We start from the raw sequence: 23,068 nt of genomic DNA on the forward strand, positions 1-23,068 counted from the left end.
ACACAAATCAATCAACATCATATACTGCATTAAAAAAGCAAAGTCAAAAACCACATGATCATTTCAACATATGCATTGCTGTGAGCTGTGGTGTAGGTCACAGACACGGCTCAGATCCCTTGTTGCTACAGCTCTGATTGGACCCCTAGGCTGGGAACCTCTATATGCCACGAGTGCATACCTAAAAAAAAAAAAAAAAAAAAAAAAAAAATATATAGAACCATGGAAGATCCCAAATTGCCAAAGCAATCCTGAGGAACAAAAACTGAGCAGGAAGCAGAACTCTCCCAGACTTCAGATACTACTACAAAGCTATAGTAATCAAGACAGTATGGCACTGATACAAAAACAGACATACAGACCAATGGAACAAAGTAGAGAACCTGGAAATAAACCCAGATACCTATGGTCAATTAACCTTCAACAAAGGAGGCAAGAATATAAAATGGAAAAAAGACAGTCTCTTCAGCAAGTGGTGCTGGAAAAACTGGACAGCTGCATGTAAATCAATGAAACTAGAACACACCCTCAAACCATGCACAAAAATAAACTCAAAATGGCTTTCAGACTTAAATATAACACAAGACACCATAAAATTCCTAGAAGAGAACATAGGCAAAACATTCTCTGACATCAACCATACAGATGTTTTCTTAGGTCAGTCTCCCAAGACAACAGAAATAAAAGCAAAAATAAACCAATGGGACCTAATCAAACTTACAAGCTCTTGCACAAAAAGCAACACCATAAGAAAAACAAAAAAACAACCTACAGCATGGGAGAAAATAGTTTCAAATGATGCAACTGACAAGGGCTTAATCTCTAAAATATACAAAGGATTTATACACTCAACAGCAAGAAAGCCAACAGCCGAATCGAAAAACGGGCAGAAGACTTGAAAAGATATTTCTCTATAGAAGATATACAGATGGCCAACAGGCAACATGAAAAATTGCTCAACATCACTAATTATTAGAGAAATGCAAATCAAAACTACCGTGAGGTACCACCTCATACCTGTCAGAATGGTCATAATTAACAGCTCAACAAATAGCAAATGCTGGAGAAGGTGGGGAGAAAAGTGTACCCTCCTTCACTGTTGGTGGGAATGTAAGTTGGTACATCCACTATGGAAAAGAGTATGGAGGTTCCTCAGAAACTAAATGCAGAACTACCATAAGATCCAGAAATCCCACTCCTGGGCTTATATCTGGATAAAACTTTCATGGAAAAAGATACACGCACCCTTGTGTTCACTGCAGCACTATGCACAATAGCCAAGACATGGAAACAACCTAAGCTGTCCATCGACAGATGAATGGATTAAGAAGATGTGGTATATATACACAATGGAATAGTACTTGGCCATAAAAAAGAACAAAATAATGCCATTTGTAGCAACGTGGATGGAACTAGAGACTCTCTTACTAAATGAAGTTAAGTCACAAAGAGAAAGACAAATACCATATAATATCACTTATCTGGAATCTAATATATGGCACAAATGAACCTATCTACAGAGAAGAAGCAAACTCACGGACTTGGAGAACAGACTTGTGGTTGCCAAGGGGGAGAGGGGTGGGAGGGGGATGGACTGGGAGTTTGGGGTTAGTAGATGCAAACTACTGCATTTGGAATTGATAAACAGTGAGGTCGTGCTGTATAGCACAGGGAACTGTATCTAGTCAGTTGTGGTGGAACATGATGGAAGATGGTATGAGAAAAAGAAAGTATATATATGTATGACTGGGTCACTTTGCTGTACAGCAGAAACTGGTAGAACATTGTAAATCAAGTATAATAAAAAATAAAAATCTAAAAAAAATCAAGGAGTAATGCTTACTCTTTCCCAAGAATAGGGAATAGCAATGGAATCTGTAAAGAGAAATTATAACAGAAATTATGGATGTGATTTTACATCCCAGAAGAAAGAAAAACGGTAAAATGTTAAACATCTGACTCGCATTCATTGAGTGGGAGTACCCATCTTCTAGTCAGCAAGGGCCTATTTCATTCTTTTTTGTTTTGGTTTGGTTTGGGTTTTTGTTTTTGTTTTTGTTTTTAGGGCCAGAGCTGCATATATGTAAGTTCCCAGGCTAGGGGTTGAATCAGAGCTGCTGCTGCTGGCCTATACCACAGCTCATGGCAACGCAGGATCTTTAGCCCACTGAGCGGGGCCAGGGATCAAACCAGGGTCCTCATGGATACTACCAGGTTCATTACCACTGACCCACAATGGGAACTCCCTATTTGAGATTCTTCCTTCTCTTCTCTCAAGCCCCATCAATGATCAGATCTTAGCCATTCATGTTCTGCCTAATCACTTCCAGAATTAAAATTTCCTCCTGAAGACTACAAATCAGCAAGCTTAAAGTTGGATGTGAGGAAGTTCCCTTGTGGTGCAGCAGGTTAAGCATCTAGTGTTGCTGCAGCTGTGGCAGAGGTTCAAGCCCTGGCCCAGGGAACTTCCACATGCCACAGGCACAGCCAAAAAAAAAAAAGAGGGATGTGAATGTGTGCTCATACAACCTTGGACCAAGTCTCAACCATATGGCTTACCTATTACCCACGCTCTAAAAGGAAAAAGTAAAAGGGAAGAACACTATTGAATCCTTTGAGTTTACAGTATCACTATCATTGCTTCTATGGCCTAAAATAAAATCTACAAAATGCAAATTTGAGTTGTGCCTATTATTAAAATCTTATAATAAAAGAGGAGTGATTTTTTTGTATTTCCTTGGTGAAGAATAGAGGAGAAAAATACTCAACTTGTAAGTATCTCAAGGGCCCAGAGGCTCATGAAATGGAGTACTAGGTATTAGAAGGGAAAGCACCACCAAAGCCAAGTGCCTAGAAGTCATTTCATACTCCTGATGATGCAATCTTTCAAAAAGCCAAAAGAACTTTAGGTTCATTGGACTTTATAAATCATTTCAGTTTCTCCTAATTGTCCTCTTACTGTGGAATCTTGGAAATTTTAGTTTTCTCATCTATAATGACTCATTCATTCAACAAATATTCACTGAGAACCATGTGCCTGGCACTATTCTAGGCACTGGGGATAAAAAAGTGCACAAAACTCAGAAGCTCCACTGTGGCAGAGGTCTCAGCTGTAGTGTGGGTAGGATCCCTGGTCTGGGAACTTGCATATGCCATGGGTACGGCCAAAAAAAGAGAATAAAGTGTGAACAAAACTGATTATTTCAGGGAGCTTTAATCAGAGCAAGGTTGGGGGGGTTGGTCGGAGAATGCGAACAGAAGGGATAGATGGTAATAAAATGTTACATATCTTTATTAGCGATATCTTTCTCACATTTAAATAGGAGGGTCAGGGGATAAAATATCTTACAGAGTTGTAAGTACTGAATGACAATACATACAGGGGTTCAAAACCTGTCTGGTACACAGTAAGCCCTAAAAAAGTGTAACTGTTGTTGCTGTCATTTTCAAAGATCAGGAAATTCTGGAGTTCCCATCGTGGCGCAGTGGTTAACGAATCTGACTAGGAACCATGAGGTTTCGGGTCGATCCCTGGCCTTGCTCAGTCTGTTAAGGATCCATGAGCTGTGGTGTAGGTTGCAGATGTGGCTCAGATCCTGCGTTGCTGTGGCTCTGGCGTAGGCCAGCGGCTATGGCTCCGATTCGACCCCTAGCCTGGGAACCTCCATATGCCGAGGGAGTGGCCCAAGAAATGGCAAAAAGACAAAAAAACAAAAACAAAAACAAAAAAAAACAAAGATCAGGAAACTCTGGATACCATGGAAATACCTAGGGTCTATGAATCCAGAATTTACAGTTAGAATTTTACCTGTAAATGTATAAGCTGAATTTCTTGTATTCCAAATCATTGCTCAGTCCATTCTCCCTACAAACAATTGTAAGAGAGTAATCCTTAGTGGTCCTGCTCAGCCACTGGTCAGCATGGTAGTGAGCCTTCCCTCCAAGCAACTAAGAGCTGGTGAGTGACCACTGGCCCCTCCCCCTCCCCTTTCTCTGAATAAAAGGAGCCTGAATTCTGACTGAGGGAAAATGATTGAGACATTGGTCTGCCATCTTCTCAGTCTGCTAGCTTTCCGATTAAAGTCATTATTCCTTGCCCCAACAACTAGTTTCCGAATTCACTGGCCTATCATGTAGCAAGCAGAGCAAACTCGGGTTCAGTACCACAGGGATATGGGTTCTTAAATGCTTTCACAAGTATTATGAGAATTACCTATTTGAAAGATCCTCTAAAAAAGATAGGCATGTACGAGCCTATCCAAAGTAGAGCCTCCTCTATTTTACAGTAGAGCAAAGTGGTCATCTCTGATGTTACAATTTAGGAAACTATACCACCATGGAGGTCAGGAAGTCAGCTGATGAGATGGGGACAAGTTAAAGCCTTTCAGCTGGTTGTAAAAGAGACCTAGCTCTCACACTGCCCTTCCCACCATTTTTTTTTTTTTTTTTTAAGGGCTGCATCCGCAGCATATGGAAGATCCCAGGCTATGGGTCTAATCAGAGCTGCAGCTGCCAACCTATGCCACAGCCACGTCAGATCCTTATCCCACTGAGGCCAGGGATCAAAACCGCAACCTCATGGATACTAGCCAGATTCATTGCCACTGAGCCACAAAGGGAACTCCCCTTCCCACCGTTTTTGATGAAGACAAGGTGAAGTCTTTCAGTCAGCTGTAAAAATACCGCATTCACATTTCCAGCTCCCACCTGACCTGCCACCATCACCAAGGCAGTCGGGGCAGAAAGCTAGTAACCTGGCAACAATATTCCCTTGCCTTTCTCCTCTCCTGTCCCCATTCTACTCCTTTGTGACATCTCTTTTTTTCCCCATATAAGGATGCATCAGACATATCTTAATTCAATAACTGAATAAACATGAGGTCGGAAGAATTTTTCTTCCTTGTAATTTGCCCTAGGTGCTAAATTCTCATAGAAAGAACCAAAACTCAAAACTTTATATTAAGTAAAGTTAAACTGGTAAGTGCTAGTGAATAGCATCTTGGATATATGAATGCTGAGCAGAAAATTATTGTGCTTTAATTTCTTATTGAAAAATTTACCACAATGAAAAAAAATAAGATTAAAAAAAGAGGAAAAAATTTACTAAAATGACTAAGGCTTTTCCAAGTACATTCATTATAAATGAACACTTCTTTAGTAAAAGATTTCCTCCAGGACCAGAAGACTGTAGCACACAGAATTTTTATATGTGCAATTCTACCATCTTGACTCAATACTAGCTTTCTGTAGGATTTAGAGCAAGTTATTTAATGTCTTTGGGCCTTCATTTTCCCCCCTTAAATTTTCACTGAACAATTACAGAAAATCCAAAAATGATACAATAAATGTTTTGGGTTTTTTTTGGTCTTTTCTAGGGCTGCACCCACGGCATATGGAGGTTCCCAGGCTAGGGATCCAATCAGAGCTACAGCTGCCAGCCACAGCCACCGCCACCCCAGATCTGAGCCACGTTTGTGACCTATACCACAGCTCACAGCAATGCCAGATCCTTAACCCACTGAGCGCGGCCAGGGATCAAACCCGCAGCCTCATGGTTCCTAGTCAGACTTGTTTCTGCTGTGCCATGACAGGAACTCCAATAGATGTTCATTTCTTCATGTTATGACAAGAATTATCACACTTCTACCTTGTTATCCAAGACATCAAAAGTCATAACAAAATGTGAAAAGAATGTAAATGGAAGATATTTTTATTACTATCAATTGAACTTTGCATCAGACAGTCTAATAAGGAAACAATGAAACCACTTGAAGATTTAAGATAAGGACTTCAAGGATCAAGACGGCGGAGGAGCAAGACGTTGCGCTCACCTGCTCCCACAAACACACCAGAAAAACACCTCTACATGTGGAACAACTCACACAGAACATGTACTGAACACTGGCAGAAGAACTTAAACCTCCAAAAAGGGCAAGAAACCCTCCACATAACTGGATAGAACAAAATAAAAAGAGAGAGAAAAGGAATCAGCACAGGACTAGCATTCCTGAGAGGGAGCTGTGAAAGAGAAAAGGAACTCACAACTTAGGAAGCCACCTAACCTACAGAGAGATCAGCAGAGATGGCGGGACCTCAAAGCTGCCTAGAAAAGTGCAGCAGCTGGAATGAGGAGGGGAAAGCAGAATGAGAATGGCAGGGATCATCTGCAATGTTGCCCTGAACACCATAGCCTAAGACGCTCAGGCGAGGGCTGGGTGCTGCAACTCAGGCTCCTGAGGTCAGTTCTGGGGAGAGGACTAGGGTTGGCTGTATGGAGACAGCCTGAAGGGCTAGGGAGCGGTGTGCCACAGGCTGGAGAGCAGAATGCCACAGCCAAGGGAACCCAGGAAGAGGTCTGGACCCACAGAAGAAGCAAGGCACCATTGTTGGAGAGGGCAAGAGGAGGAGGGGCAGACCGCCATAGCAATCTCCCTGCACACCCGCAGGCTCTCAGAGGGTAGGGTGCCTCTGGCACAGGCTATGGGTGGCAAGAGGACTATTGCTCAGGCTACAGGAGATCAGGTGCTTCCTGTGCAGGCTACACATGGCCAAGCAACTCTTGTGTGGGGTAAGGGCAGTGGGGGTCTAAACGTGATGCAGTGCCTCCTGCATGATCTACAGGCAGTAGGGACAAACCACAGCAGTCATCTCAGAAACCAGAGGAAGGCATGGCCTGCCACCACTAGGGGTCTATGAACAGGCTCCATCTGCAGCCACAGTCATCTCAGAGGTCAGCAAATAAAGAGGGCACTGCAACTGAGCACCACCCATTGTTGCTCTTACTCCCCTGGGAACACACCCGCCCTGCTGCCACTGCCAAACACTCTGGGCAGCGCCCACACATGCTTGATCACATTCCCTTCCCAGAACCCTACAACAAGGAGCAGCCTGTGCAGCACCTCCTGCGTGAGCTAAGTGGGAAAGGGTGCTTCTTGCATTGTCTACAGGTGGCAGGGCCAAACCACCACAGTTATCTCTAACTTCAGAGGTGGGCATGGCCCACAACCACTAAGGATCCACGAACAGGCACCACTTGCAGGCCCAATCACCTCAGAGGACACCACAGAGGAGGGCACTGCAAATGAACACCACCTGTTGTTGCTCTCACTCCCCTGGGAACTCACACACCCTGCCACTGCCACTGCCACTGCCAAATGCTCTGGGCATGGCCTAAATCTGCCTGAGGCTCATCACCATTTCCCAGGGCCCTGCAACTACACCTGTGCCACCTTCCTGCAGGTCCTTGCTACTATCAAGAGCACAGCAACCAAGCACTCCCTACTAGTCCTACCCATTGCCTCCTTCTCACTAGAAACACACTCAGCACTCTGGGGATAATAGCCTGCTCATACCGAAGAAAGAGACAACCAATACCCAAATTCCCATGCCAAAAAAAACAGTAACCACCCACAAAATACAAAGGGGCAATCTTGCATAGAAATAGCCCTTCAAGACTACAGTTTGGTGGAATTCCCATCGTGGCACAGCAGAAACAAATCTGACTGGGAACCATGAGGTTGTGGGTTCGATCCCTGGCCTCACTCAGTGGGTTAAGGATCCAGCATTGCCGTGAGTTGTGGTGTAGGTCACAGACGAGGCTCAGATCTGGCATTGCTGTGGCTGTGGTGTAGGCCGGCGGCTATAGCTCTTATTAGACCCCCTAGCCTGGAAACCTCCATGTGCCATGGGTGCAGCCCTAAAAAGACAAAACAAACAAACAAACAAAAAAAAAAAAACTACAGTTTAGTTTCCCTAAATTCATAGAAAAAGAAAAATATAAGCCAAATGAAGAAGCTTAGGAACAATTCTCAGTTAAAAGAACAGGAGAATTCACCTGAAGCAACAAACAATGAAACAGACCTCTGCAGTCTAATAGACACTGAGTTCAAAAGGGAGGTAGTGAAAATACTGAAGCAATATGAAGTGGGTGAATATGAAGGAATTAAGAGTGGATATAAACAGTAATGCAGATTACTTTAGAAAGGAACTAGAGGAGTTCCCATCATCGCTTAGTGGTTAATGAACCCAATATCTGTGAGGATGTGGGTTCAATCCATGACCTCTCTCAGTGGGCTAAGATGTGAGCTGTGGTATAGGTCACAGATGTGGCTTGGATCTGGCATTGCTGTGGCCTGTGGCTGTGGTGTAGATCAGAAGCTGTAGCTCTGATCTGATCCCTAGCATGGTAACTTCCATATGCCACAGGTGTGGCCCTAACAAAAAACCAAAATAAAACAAAACGAAGGAACTAGAAAATATAAGGAGGAACCAAGAAAAATTGGAAAATTCATTTGCAGAGACGTGAACTGAGCTAACAGCACTGAAGAGCAGAATGAATGATGCAGAGGAACAAATTAGTCACTTGGAAGATAGAATAACGGAAAAACCCAATCAGGACAGAAGACAGAAAACCAAACAAAAGAAAATAGGAAACCAATATAAGAGATCTGGGAATAACACAAAGCAGGCCAATCTAGGCATAGTAGGAATTTGAGAAGGAAAATAAAAAGAAAAGGGGATTGAAATTGTATTTCAAGAAATAATGGCTGAAAACTTCCCAAATCCAAAGAAAACAGATACAGGAAGCACAGAGGGCCTCAAACAAGTGGAAGCCAAACAGGCCCAAACCAAGACCTATTATAATAAAAATGGGAAAAGTGAAAGATACGGAGTTCCCGTCGTGGCACAGTGGTTAACGAATCTGACTAGGAACCATGAGGTTGCGGGTTCGGTCCCTGCCCTTGCTCAGTGGGTTAACACTCCAGCATTGCCATGAGCTGTGGTGTAGGTTGCAGACGCGGCTCGAAACCCGAATTGCTGTGGCTCTGGCGTAGGCTGGCAGCGACAGCTCCAATTAGATCCCTAGCCTGGGAACCTCCATATGCCGCAGGAGCGGCCCAAGAAATGGCAAAAAGACAAAAAAAAAAAAAAAAAGTGAAAGATAAAGAGAGGATTCTGAAGGCAACAAGAGAAACAGAAAGCATTAATTATAAGGGAACCCCCATAAGGCTATCAAATAATTTCTACAGAAACACTATAGGTCAGAAGAGAGTGGCAAGACATACTCAAAGTGCTAAAAGGGAAAAAACTGAATTCCCATCATGGGTCAGTGAAAACGAATCTGACTAGCATCCATGAGGACCCAGGTTCAATCCCTGGCCTCACTCAGTGGGTTAAGGATCCAGCATTGCCATAAGCTGTGGTGTAGGTTACAGATGCGACTTGGATCTGACGTTGCTGTAGCTATGGTGTAGGCTGGCAGCTATAGCTCCGATTCGACCCCTAGCCTGGGAACCTCCACATGCCACAGGTGTGGCCCTTAAATAAAAATAAATAAATAAATGGGAAAATCTGTACCCTAAAATACTCCACCGAGAAAGAATATCATTGAAAATAGAAGGAGAAATAAAGAATTTCTCCAATAAACAAAGCTAAAAGAGAACAAAAATACTAAATCCATTCTAAAAGAGATACTGAAAGGGCTCCTCTAAATAAAAAAAGAAGTGAGAAGAAATAGGATGGAGGAAATCACAACTGGAAAGCAATCACTCAAGTGAGTAAACAGATCTAAAAGGAAAAAAGGAGCTCCCGTCGTGGCTCAGTGGTTAATGAATCTGATTAGGAACCATGAGGTTTCGGGTTCAATCCCTGGCCTTGCTCAGTGGGTTAAGGATCCGGCGTTGCCGTGAGCTGTGGTGTAGGTTGCAGACGTGGCTCGGATACCGCGTTGCTGTGGCTCTGGCGTAGGCCAGTGGCTACAGCTCCAATTCGACCCCTAGCCTGGGAACCTCCATATGCCCCAGGAGCGGCTCAAGAAAAGGCAAAAAGACAAAAAAATAAATAAATAAAAATTAAAAATTAAAATTAATAAATAAAAGAAAAAAAGTACTGTAAAAGTGACAATAAACACAAGGAACAGGCAAAAGGACGAACATGATGATGTAAAAGAAGGACTTCAAAATCACAGAATATATGACCCTGCAATCCCACTCTTGGGCATCTATCCGGACAAAGCTCTACTTAAAAGAGACACATGCACCCGCATGTTCATTGCAGCACTATTCACAATAGCCAGGACATGGAAACAATCCAAATGTCCATCGACAGAGGATTGGATTCGGAAGATGTGGTATATATACACGATGGAATACTACTCAGCCATAAAAAAGGATGACATCATGCCATTTGCAGCAACATGGATGGAACTAGAGAATCTCATACTGAGTGAAATGAGCCAGAAAGACAAAGACAAATACCATATGACATCACTTATAACTGGAATCTAATATCCAGCACAAATGAACATCTCCTCAGAAAAGAAAATCAATCATGGACTTGGAGAAGAGACTTGTGGTTGCCTGATGGGAGGGGGAGGGAGTGGGAGGGATCGGGAGCTTGGGCTTATCAGTCACAACGTAGAATAGATTTACAAGGAGATCCCGCTGAATAGCATTGAGAACTATGTCTAGATACTCATGTTGCAACAGAAGAAATGGTGGGGGAAAAACTGTAATTGTAATGTATACATGTAAGGATAACCTGACCCCCTTGCTGTACAGTGGGAAAATAAAATTTAAAAAAAAAAAAAAAAAAAACAAAATCACAGAATGTTGGGAAGCAAAGTAATAAAATCTAGACTTTTTTTTAATAATATGTTTGGGTCTATATGACTATCAAGCTAGAGCGAGCAGATATAGGAAAGGCTTAACATACTTAAAAAACAGGGCAACCACAAATCAAAACCAAACACTACATTCACAAAAACAAAAAGAGAAGTACACCAGCATAAACTAAATGGAAATCATCCAACCAAAAATAGAAAGGAACAAAGGAGAAACATAGAATTAACTGGAAAACAAGGTTTAATATGGCAATAAATACATATTTATCAATAATTATGTTAAATGTCAATGGACTGAATGCTCCAATCAAAAGACACAGAGTGGGCACACTGGATTAAAAAGCAAGAGTCTACAATATGCTGCCTACAAGAGACTCACCTTAGGGCAAAGGACACATATAAACTGAAAGTGAGGGGATGGGAAAAGACATTACATGTAAATGGAAAAGACAGGGGAAAAAAAGAGGAGTTGCAATACTCATATTAGACAAAAATTAGACTTTAAAGTGAAGGCCATAAAGAAAGACAAAGAATGACACTATTCAATGATGAAAGGATCTGTTCAAGAGGAGGATATTACAATCCACAATATATATGCCCTTAATATAGGAGCACCCAGATAGAAACAACAAATACAAACAGACATAAAAGGAGAAACTGATGAGAACAGAATCTCAGTAAGAGATTTTAACATCCCACTCACATCCATGGACAGATTATCTAGACAGAAAATCAATAAGTCAACAGAGATCTTAAATGACACAACAGAAAATTTAGACTTAATTGACATGTTCAGGACATTACGTCCAAAAAAATCAGAATATACATTCTTTTCAAGTGCACGTGGAACATTCTCAAGGATTGACCACATACTGGGGGCACAGAACTAATCTCAACAAATTTAAGAGTACAGATATTATTACAGGTATCTTCTCTGACCACAATGGCATGAAACTAGAAATCAACCACAAGAAAAGAAATGAGAAAATACTGACTAAATGGAGACTAAACAATGCGCTATTCAAAAACCAATGGATCTGGAGTTCCCGTCGTGGCTCAGTGGTTAATGAATCCGACTAGGAACCATGAGGTTTCAGATTCGATCCCTGGCCTCTCTCAGTGAGTTAAGGATCTGGTGTTGCCACGAGCTGTAGTGTAGGTCGCAGAGACAGCTCGGATCCTGCGTTGCTGTGGCTCTGGCGTAGGCTGGTGGCTACAGCTCCAATTCGACCCCTAGCCTGGGAAACTCCAAATGCCGTAGGTGCAGCCCTAGAAAAGACAAAAAGACAAAAAAAAAAAAAAAAAAAAAAAAAAAAAAAAAAAATTAAAAAAAAAAAACCCAAAAACCAATGGGTCAATGGGGAAATCAAAAAAAAAAAAAAAAAAAAAAAGAAAAAATATCTCAAAACAAATGATACTGAAAACACAATCATTCAAAATCTATGGGATGCCACAAATGCAGTGCTTAGAGGGATGTTCACAGCAAATACAGGGGTTCCTCAAAAAAGAATAAAAATCTTAAATTGACAACTTAACCCTCTCCTGAAAGAATTAGGAAAAGAAGAACAAACAAAACCTAAAGTCAGCAGACGGAAGGAAATCATAAAAATCAGAGAGGAAACCAATAAAACAGAGATTCAAAAAACAAAAGGAAAAAAATCAATAAAACCAAGAGCTGGTTTTTCACAAAGGCAAACAAAATTGACAAACCTCTGGCCAGACTCACCAAGAAGGAGAGGAAAAACCCAAATAGACAAAATAAGAAATAAAAAAAGAGAAATCTCAACGGATACTGTCGAAATAGAAAAAAATGTAAGAGAATACTATGAACAATTATAAGCCAAAAAATCTGACAACCTAGAAGAAATGGACAACTTTCTAGAGTCTTGCAGACTGCAAAACCTGAATCAAGAAGAAGCAGATCAACTGAACAGACCAATCACTAGAAATTAAATTGAATATGTAATAAAAACACTCCCTACAAACAAAAGTCCAGGACCAGATGGCTTCACAGGTGAATTCTACCAAACATACAAAGAGGAACTTATACTCATCCTTCTTAAACTTTTCCAAAAGGTTGAAGAAGGAACACTCCCAAAGACATCCCATGAAGCCACCATCACCCTAATACCAAAACCAGACAAAGATACTACCAAAAAAGAAAATTATAGGCCAAAATCTCTGATGAATATAGACGCAAAAATTCTCAACAAAATTTTAGCTAACTGAATCCAACAACATACAAAAAAGATCGGGGAGTCCCGTCGTGGCTCAGTGGTTAAAGAACCCAACTAGGATCCATGTGACACGGGTTCAACCCCTGGCCTCGCTCAGTGGGTTAAGGATCCAGCATTGCCGTGAGCTGTGGTTTTAGGTTGCAGACCTGACTAAGATCCTGAGTTACTGTGGCTGTGGCGTAGGCCAGCAGGTGCAGCTCCGATTCAACCCCTAGCCTGGGAATCTCCATATGCCGCAGATGCGGTCCTAAAAAGACATAAATAAATAAATAAATAGATTTTAAAAAAAGATCATACTCCACGATTGAATTCCTCCCAGGTTCACAAGGATGGCTCAACATACGCAAATCAATCAACATCATACACCACATTAACAAAAGTCAAAAACTACATGATCATTTTGAGAGATGCAGAAAAAAAATTTGAAAAATCCAACATGCATTCATGATAAAAACTCTTACCAAAGTGTGTACAGAGGGAACATACCTTAACATAATAAAGGCCACTTATGACCATCCCACAGAAAATACAGTACTCAATGGAGAAAAGCCGAAAGCCTTCCTGCTAAAATCTGGAACAAGACAAGGATTCCTACTCTCACCACTTTTATTCAACATAGTATTGGAAGTCCTAGCCACAGCAATCAGACAAATAAAAGAAATAAAAGGTATCCAAATTGGAAGAGAAGAGGTAAAACTGTCACTTCATACAGATAACATAATACTACATACAGAAAACCCAAAGGACTTCCCACAAAAAACTACCTGAACTGAACAACAAATCCAGCAAAGTAGCAGGATACAAGATTAATATTCAGAAATCAGTTGCATGTATGTGTACCAACAATGAAATATTAGAAAAGAAATACAAAAATACAGTACCTTTTAAATTGCACCCCCAAAAATTAAATACCTAGGAATAAACCTGACCAAGGAGGTGAAAGACTTATATACTGAGAACTATAAAACATTAATCAAGGAAATTAAAGAGGATGCAAATAAATGGAAAGATATTCCATGCTCCTTGGCTGGAAAAATTAATATGGTAAAAATGGCCATGGTACCCAAAACAATCTACAGACTCAATCAACAGACTGCAGATACAAATGCAATCCCTATCAAACTACCCATGATATTTTTCAAAGAACAACAACAAACAATTCAAAAATTTATATGGAAAAAAAAAAAAAAAGGGGAGTTCCCATCGTGGCGCAGTGGTTAACGAATTCGACTAGGAACCATGAGGTTGCGGGTTCAGTCCCTGCCCTTGCTCAGTGGGTTAACGATCCGGCGTTGCTGTGAGCTGTGGTGTAGGTTGCAGACACAGCTTGGATCCCGCATTGCTGTGGCTCTGGTGTAGGCCGGTGGCTACAGCTCTGATTGGACCCCTAGCCTGGGAACCTCCATATGCCACAGTAGTGGCCCAAAGAAATAGCAAAAAGACAAAAAAAAAAAAAAATAAAAAATTTACATGGAACCATAAAAGACCCAGAATTGCCAAAGCAATCCTGAGGAATAAAAGCCAAGCAGGCGGCATAAGTCTCCTAGACTTGAGGCAATATTACAAAGCCGCAGTCATCAAGACAGTGTGTTACTGGTACCAAAACAGACATACAGAACAATGGAACATAATAGAGAACCCAGAAATAAATCCAGACACTATCGTCACTTAATCTTCAACAAAGGAGGCAAGAATATAAAAGGGTAAAAAGTCTCTTCAGCAAGTGGAACTGGGAAAACTGGACAGCTGCATGTAAATCAATGAAACTAGAACACACCCTCAAACCATGCACAAAAATAAACTCAAAATGGCTGAAAGACTTAAATGTAAGACAAGACACCATCAAACTCCTAGAAAAGAATATAGGCAAAACATTCTCTGACATCAACCTTGCAAACATTTTCTTAGGTTAGTCTCCTAATGCAACAGAATAACAGCAAAAATAAACCAATGGGACCTAATGAAACTGACAGGCTTTTGCACAGCAAAGAAAACCATTAAAAAAAAAAAAAAAGACAACCTACAGAATGGGAGAAAATAGTTTCCAATGATGCAACTGACAAGGGCTTAATCTCTAAAATAAACAAACAACATATACAACTCAACAGCAAAAAAACAAACAACCCAAATGAAAAAATGGGCAAAAGACCTAAACAGACATTTCTCTAAACAAGTTATACATGTGGCCAACAAGCACAGGAAAAAGTGCTCAACATTACCAATTATTAGAGAAATGCAAATCAATACTACAATGAGGTACTACCTCACACCTGTCAGAATAAACATCATTAATAAGTCCTCAAATAACAAATGCTAAGAAAGGATGTGAAGAAAAGGGAACCCTCCTACACTCTTGGTGGGAATGCAAATTGGTAAAATCACTAGGGAAAACAGTATGGAGTTACCTCAGAAAACTAAATTCAGAACCACTATACGACCCACTCCTGGGCCTATATCTGGACAAAATTTTCATTCAAAAATCTGTGTTCAGAGTAGCACTATTCACAATAGCCAAGACATGGAAACAACCTAATATCCATCAACAGATGAATGGATTGAGAAGATGTGATATATATACACAATGAAATACTACTCAGCCATAAAAAAGAACAAAATAATGCCAGTTGCAGCAACACAGATAGAACTAGAGACTCTCATACTAGAGACTCTCATACTAAGTGAAGTAAGTCAGAAACAGAAAGACGAATACCATATGATATCACATATCTGGAGTGTGTCACAAATGAACCTTTCCACAGAAAAGAGACTCATGAACTTGGACAACAGATTTGTGGTTGCCCAGAGGGAGGTGAAGGAGTGGGATGGACTAGGAATCTGGGGTTAACAGATGCAAATCATTGCATTTGGAGTGGATAAGCAATGAGATCCTGCTGTATAGCACTGGGAACTGTAACTAGTCACTTGTGATGGAGCATGGTGGAGGATAATGTGAGAAAAAGAATGTATATTTATGTATATGTGACTGGATCACTATGCTGTACAGTAGAAATAGAACACTGTAAATCAACCATAATGGAAAAAATAAAAATCATTAAAAAGAATAATACAATAAAACAGGGACTTCAATTCAGTGAACTTCAATTCTCATTTCAAACCAAAAAATGAGAAGCCCAACAGGGAACAGTGATGCAAATCAGAGGTTAGCATGGGAACAAGAAATCACTAACACCTCTAGTCTGAGGGCAAAAGGGAGGGAATGTATTGCTACCAGTATCCAAGGCTGAAGTTAGCTGGAAGAAGCTGAAAACAAGATGGCCTGACTGGCAAAAACAATAGAAGAGATGCTTCCAGAAATTACCCAACTCCTCCAACTTCCATATGTAGTGAGAAAAGGGGGAAAGCCCTGACTACTTCTTGCTCCCACTTGCTAATCCAGCCAGAAACTGCTAAAACAGAACCTGGGAAGCAGAGAAGCCCATAAGGGTCAGCTGCTCACAATACTCAGAAGAGAAGGGAGAGGTGAGCAATGGATCTCAGGGCAAACAGGCCCGCAATCAGCAAAAACATCAACTCTTCTCAGGAACATAAATGATGACGGAAGAGGAAGAAACTGGACTGAATCAGCAGTCACCCAAGGACACATGCTCAATGACTGCTTTTATTTCTTTGGCCGCACCCACAACAAGTTCCCAGGCCTGGATCAAACCCCTGCCATAGCAGCAACTCAAACCCCTACAGTGACCACGCCAGATCCTTACCTCACTATGCCACAAGGGAATTCCCTAAGATGGCTGTTTAAAAAAATAACAACTTGCTAGCTATCCAACTTGTTTGCTTCTCATGAGCTTAAAATGGGGTGAGGAAGAAAGGAAAAAGTCACATGATCAATTATGGTTTTACTACATGTCCTAGATTAGTTTATCTTCCTCAAATCAAAACTTTGATTTGATACATATCTATATATTCCTTGATATCTATCTATATCAAAGTGTTTTCTCCCCTATTATTCCCCTGAATGTTCCTATGAGGCTAGAGAATCATGCAATTCAGGGACTATTCCAACATTACAGCTGAGGAAATTAAGACTCCAGAGATTAAAAGTGATTTGCCCACATTCTACATCTAATTAATGGAAGAGGCAAGACTTCGAAATTACTCATTAAACTACACCAAGTTTCTGCACAAATTATAAAGGATTTCCCAATTTCAAACTTTAAGTGTTTGGGGAGTTCCCGTTGTGGCACAGAGGAAACAAATCCAACTAATATACACAAGGATGTCAGTTCGATCCCTGGCCTCGCTCAGTGAGTTGGGGATCCAGCATTGTTGCCATGAGCCGCAGTGTAGGTCGCAGATGCAGCTCAGATCCCACACTGCTATGGGGGAAAAAGAATGTATACATATGTATAACTGGGTCACTTTTCTATACAATAAAAATAGAACATGGTACATCGACTATAATAAATTATTTGTTAAATAAAGTAAAATATATACAGTAAAACAAAACCGAAAGGGCACAGAGCACATGAAGTGAAAGACCCTCTCCATTCCTTCTCCTCCCTAGAGGTTAATAGTTTCTTGAGTATTTTCTGAGGAATTTCTGCATATATATGCACATGGGTAAATGTACATATAACATGTAAACAAAGGGGATTATATTAAACATATTTGCAAAATGTTTGCTTTTGTCTACTGAACCTATATCCTTCCTGGTGAGCCCATAATCCTGCTCCTAGGTATATATATACATGTATCCCAAAAAACATATACTTCATGGTGGCAATTCCATACACAGGAATTAAAATACAGGGAAAGGAAAAAATATTAATGACGTCAAATATATACACATACACACACACACACACACACACACACACACACACACACACACACACATACCCATCATTAGAATCAAATGTATATTATTTGTTATTAGTTAGAAGAATAAGTTATTATATATAGTAAATGACATATTTCCAGAACATCCGTAACATTCCCAATCTCTAGAACCTTTAAATTCTTTAAGAATTACCTCAGATACAAAAACATACTTTGGACCCAACCCAAATGTCCATCAACAAGTAGAACAAATCGTGATATACACATACAATGGGATATTTTTTTTTGCTCTTTTTTTTTTGCTTTTTAGGCCTGCACCCACGGCATATGGAAATTGCCAGCCTAGGAGTCACATCAGAGCTACAGCTGCTGGGCTACATTACAGCCACAGCAACGTCAGATCCAATCAGAGTCTGCAACCTACACCACAGCTCACAGCAACCCCAGATCCTTAACCCACTGAGTAAGGCCAAGGATGGAACCCACATTCTCATGGATACTAGTTGGGTTCATTACCACTGAGTCAAAATGGGGATCTCCACATACAATGGAATATTGATGCTTAAAAAAAATGAAATTCTGTCCAACATGCTACAACACAGATAAACCTTGAAAACATGCTAGGTGAAATAAGTCAGACACAGAAGGATAAATATTATATGATTCTGTATGATTCTGCCTATATGTAATATCTAGAATGGGCGAATTCATAGAGACAGAAAATAGACTAGAGGTTACCAGAGCTTAGAGGGAAGGAGAAATGGGGAGTTATTATTTAATGGGTACAGAAGTTCTGCTAGGGGTGCTGAAAAAATTTTGGAAATAGTTGATGGTGATGGTTGCAACACAGTGAATGTAATTAATGCCACTGAATTGCACTTTTTTTTTTTTCTTTTTGGCCATCCCACAGCATATGGAGCTCCCAGACCAGGGATCAGATCAGAGTCATGGCTGGGACCTATGCCACAGCTGCAGCAACACCAGATCCCTAACCCACTGTACCAGGCCAGGGATCAAACTGGCACCTCCACAGACACAAGCTGGATCATTAACCCACTGTGCCACAGCAGGAACTCCTATTTTTCCAGAATTTTTTAAAAAATACCTTTCAGAGTTCCCATTGTGGTTCAGCAGAAACGAATCTGACTAGGAACCATGAGGTTTCGGGTTCAATCCTTGGCCTCGCTCAGTGGGTTAAGGATCCAGCATTGCCATGAGCTGTGGTATAGGTCATAGATGTGGCTTGGATCTGGCGTTGCTGTGGCATAGGCCAGCAGTTACAGCCCCGATTAGACCCCTAGCCTGGGAACCTCCATATGCCAAGAGTGTGGCCCTAAAATGACAAAAAACAAACAAACAAACAAAAATACGCTGGAGTTACCGTCATGGCTCAGTTGAAATGAATCTGACTAGCATCCATGAAGACCCAAGTTGGATCTCCGGCCTTGCTCAGTGGATTAAGGATACAGTGTTGCCGTGAGCTATGGTGTAGGTTGCAGATGTGGCTCATATCCTAGCCTGGGAACCTCCATATGCCGTGGGTGCAGCCCTAAAAAGACAAAAATAAATAAAATAAAATAAAAAATACCCTGAAGTGTCCACTTGATGCAATGAAGTGTCTCTGGAGCGCTAGGACACAGGTTTGATCCCCAGTTTGGCACAGTGGGTTAAGGATCCAGCATTGCCTATGATGGAAAAAATACAAATCATTTAAAAAAAAAAGGTCCAGAACTGCCACAGCTGTGGTATAAATCTGATCTTTGGCTTGGGAACTCCATATGCCTAGGGGTGGCCAAAAATGAAAAAATAAATAAATAAATAACCCTCAAATCAAACCACAAGCTGAGATCAAGTGTCTCACTAACTAACACTCATCCTGGGCTATATAGCCACCCCAAAATAAGTAAGGTCTTCAATGAAGACTCCTTTAAGGACAGAAATACCCCTAAAGTAAATCGATTAATTCTTCTCAATGACAGATAAGGTCCTCAACTAAAAGCAAGAAGAAAGTCATCTGAGGTTACGTCATGGGGAAAAATGAAGAGGATTTAAGTAGCCCCATGAAGGGTATTATTTTCTCAGAACTATCAAGTAGTTTTTGATAAACAATTCCAAATAAGTTGCTTGTTTTTGAAAAATCCTAACATATTTGGACAAAAATCCCAAATAGAAAGTTGTTTATCCCTTCCAGAGTTGATGCTCACTACCCTCAAGCCCAGAGTCAAGCTAGGATGTGGGTCTCTCAGAAAAGGAGGGAAGGTGACGAGGTGGGGGACAACTGCCAAATCCAGACTCAGAACTTCAGTCAAAATGCCATGACTGCTGCTTTTTCAAATAAAGTCGTCCTGCTAATCCAACTTTTGTTTGAATTACTCATGTTCAACTCACCAACTTCCTACCTTCTACTTTCAAGTATCATACTATTTCACCAGAGCAGTGATTCTCAACCTGGAACAATTCTGTACCTAGGGGACATGTGGCAATATATGAGACGTTTCTGGTTGTCATAGGTGAGTGCTACTGACATCTACCAGGTAGAGGTAAAGGATGCTGTTAACATCCTACAATACACAGGACAGTTCCCATAACAAACAATTATCTTGTCCAAAATGTCAGTAGTGCCAAGGCTAAGCAAATCTGAACTAGTTTAAAAGACATCAAAGGATTCCACAGTGAAATGTGGAAGCTCTTTGTTAAAACTACTACTTTGAATTTTAATTTGTCAATTAAAGTTCATTAATACTTAAGGCTAATATTTGTCCTGTTTTCTTTTTACTTCCTTATATTTTCTAAATTTCTATAAGCTTATATCAATTTTTCATCAGAAAATCATACTTATATTTTAAAATAAAAACCATTATCCTTTCCTTTTCTATCATCTTTTTTTTTAATTTTTTTTTTTTTTTGTCTTTTTTTGCCATTTCTTGGGCCGCTCCCGCGGCACATGGAGGTTCCTAGGCTAGGGGCCTACGCCAGAGCCACAGCAACGCGGGATCCGAGCTGCGTCTGCAACCTACACCACAGCTCACGGCAACGCCAGATCCTTAACCCACTAAGCAAGGGCAGGGACCGAACCCACAACCTCATGGTTCCTAGTTGGATTCGTTAACCACTGCGCCACGAAGAGAACTCCTCATCTTTTTTTCTTAAAAACAATTTTCCTTCAGGCTGGCTTTGTCTTTATCTTTTCTACTAACATTTCATCCATCATTGTTTTCTATATCTGGAGCAGGAGTGACCAAAACATGAACTTACTACATTATCTTAACTGGAAGCTCAAGAAATCATGAGTAATAGTAAACAAAGTTTTATACAAAACAAACTATTTTCTGATATCCTGTTCTCAAACAGGTGATATACCTGTACAACATAAAATGTGTGATTCCAATATTTACTTAAATAAAAATATTTTTATCATAAAAGGCAGAGAGAATTAAAAGAGAAATAATCAGTAGCAGCACAACAGAGTCTGAATAAATACAAAGAAATAAAACAGAGATGGAGCATATGGTGATGGAAACAGAATCGAGCTACAGTGACTACTGATTTCTAAAACAACACTGCGAAGGAGAGAGCATTGTCTGACCGTTTCCTATGCATCCTCATTTATACCTGTATCCTTCCAATACTTACATCACTTATTTATATGACTAACTGTGCTCTGCAACCAATAATAACTATCCTTAACTTCTCAAAATTCACTTTTTTATCAGTTGATTAAATCAAACTGATCAATGGTAATACTGTCTCCCTTGTCCGTGACTGGCAGGCTTATCAATTTAGCCCAATAAAAAGGTATTCTTAGGAGATTCCAGGGAAATAAAACCTTTCTTATTATTAAAAGAGAAATCTGGGGAGCTAGACCATATTTCTGGCCTTGGAAAAATTGAACCTGAGGGAATTCCCATTGTGGCACAGGAGAAACAAACCTGACTAGGAACCATGAAGTTGTGGGTTCGATCTCTGGCCTCATTCAGTGGGTTAAGGATCTGGCGTTGCTGTGAGCTGTGGTGTGGGTCGAAGATGTGGCTCAGATCTGCGTTGCTATGGGTGTGGTGCAGGCTGGCAGCTATAGCTCCAATTCAACCCCTAGGCTGGGAATCTCCATATGCCAATGGTTCAGCTCTAAGAAGCAAAAAAAAAAAAAGAAAAAGGAAATGGATCCTGGGAGTTCCCGTCGTGGCACAGTGGAAACAAATCCAACTAGGAACCATAAGGTTGTGGGTTCGATCCCTGGCCTTGCTCAGTGGGTTAAGGGTTCAGCATTGCCATGAGCTGTGGTGTAGACTACAGATGCAGCTGGGATCCTGTGTTGCTGTTGCTGTGGCATAGGCCGGTGGCTACAGCTCCGATTCGACCCCTAGCCTGGGAACTTCCATATGCCGCAGGTGCGGCCCTAAAAAAAAAGTGGGGGGAGCCTGAATGCCATTGGCAGCTATAACTCAGGAAAAGGCAGGCACTGGGCAAAATAGTGAAAAAGCAAAAAGAACTTGGGCCCTCATGTATCCATGAACTGCTTGACCAATCCTGGAGTCCACTATAATTCTGGACTCTTACCTAATTCAATAAATTTCCTTATTGTTTAAGCCAATTTGAGTTGGATTTTCTGCTACTTATTGTTGAAAGCAACTCAGCTAAAACAAGGTCTAAAAACACTGAACATTTCCTCCATAAAATTCAGTAGTCTAGATTTCTTTATTGTAAACATCATAAAAAATAATACAGACAGAAATGCTGTGAATACTCCATATTAACAGAAAAATATAATCAGCCACTCTGGAGAGTAACATGGTAGAACTGTTTTTTTATAATGATTTTTATTTTTTACATTATAGCTGAGTTACAGTGCTCTGTCAATATTCTATTGCACAGCAAGGTGACCCAGTCACACATACATGTATACATTCTTTTTTCTCACATTATCATGTTCCATCACAAGTGACCAGACACAGTTCTCAGTGCTAACATGGTAGAATTATTAAAATTTAAAGTGTGCATTTTCCCACAACAATGTACAAGGACTCATGTATAAGACTATTACAGCAAACAATGGTGAAAAATTAGGAACAATGTACACGCTATCAAAAGGAAAAGAAACTGTAATATATCCATACCATGGAACATTCATGGAAAGCCCTGCAAGATATACCAACTAGCTAAATATATGATAGTTACTGTAATAGCAGAGAGTAAATCTGACTCCACATTGGATCTATTTCTTTTACTTTAACCTTTGTATTCTACTACTTTTGCTTTTAGTTAAGAATGTTGCCTATAGCCCGAAATATACAGGATAGCCCATTCCCAAGGTGCTGACTTTTAAGAGTATACTCTTCCATTCATACACAGATTAAAAGTTATAAAATATGGCCTAGCAGGTTAAGGATCTGGTGTTATCACTACTATGGCT

The 23,068-nt window shown here is 40.6% G+C and overlaps 1 protein-coding gene across 18 annotated transcripts in view; it reads right to left on the reverse strand.

Annotated features, from left to right (window-relative positions):
- BBS4 (Bardet-Biedl syndrome 4) overlaps positions 1-23,068 on the reverse strand; it is a 61,037-nt gene that overhangs the window by 28,279 nt on the left and 9,690 nt on the right. For 4 of the 18 annotated variants that reach the window (XM_084966565.1, XM_021098194.2, XM_084966564.1 and 1 more), the window contains exon 3: positions 19,247-19,343. Coding sequence is in view for 2 of the 8 variants with exons in the window: in XM_021098191.2 (XP_020953850.1) it covers positions 3,809-3,848 (40 nt within the window). In the remaining 6 variants the exon portion in view is untranslated. 18 annotated transcript variants of the gene reach the window in all.

This window comes from Sus scrofa, chromosome 7 (genome assembly GCF_054392235.1).
Source record: "Sus scrofa isolate SSC_HxYL_T2T_F1_AM1 chromosome 7, Sscrofa_HxYL_maternal_Yorkshire_Landrace_v2.0, whole genome shotgun sequence".
Taxonomy (NCBI): Eukaryota; Metazoa; Chordata; class Mammalia; order Artiodactyla; family Suidae; genus Sus; species Sus scrofa.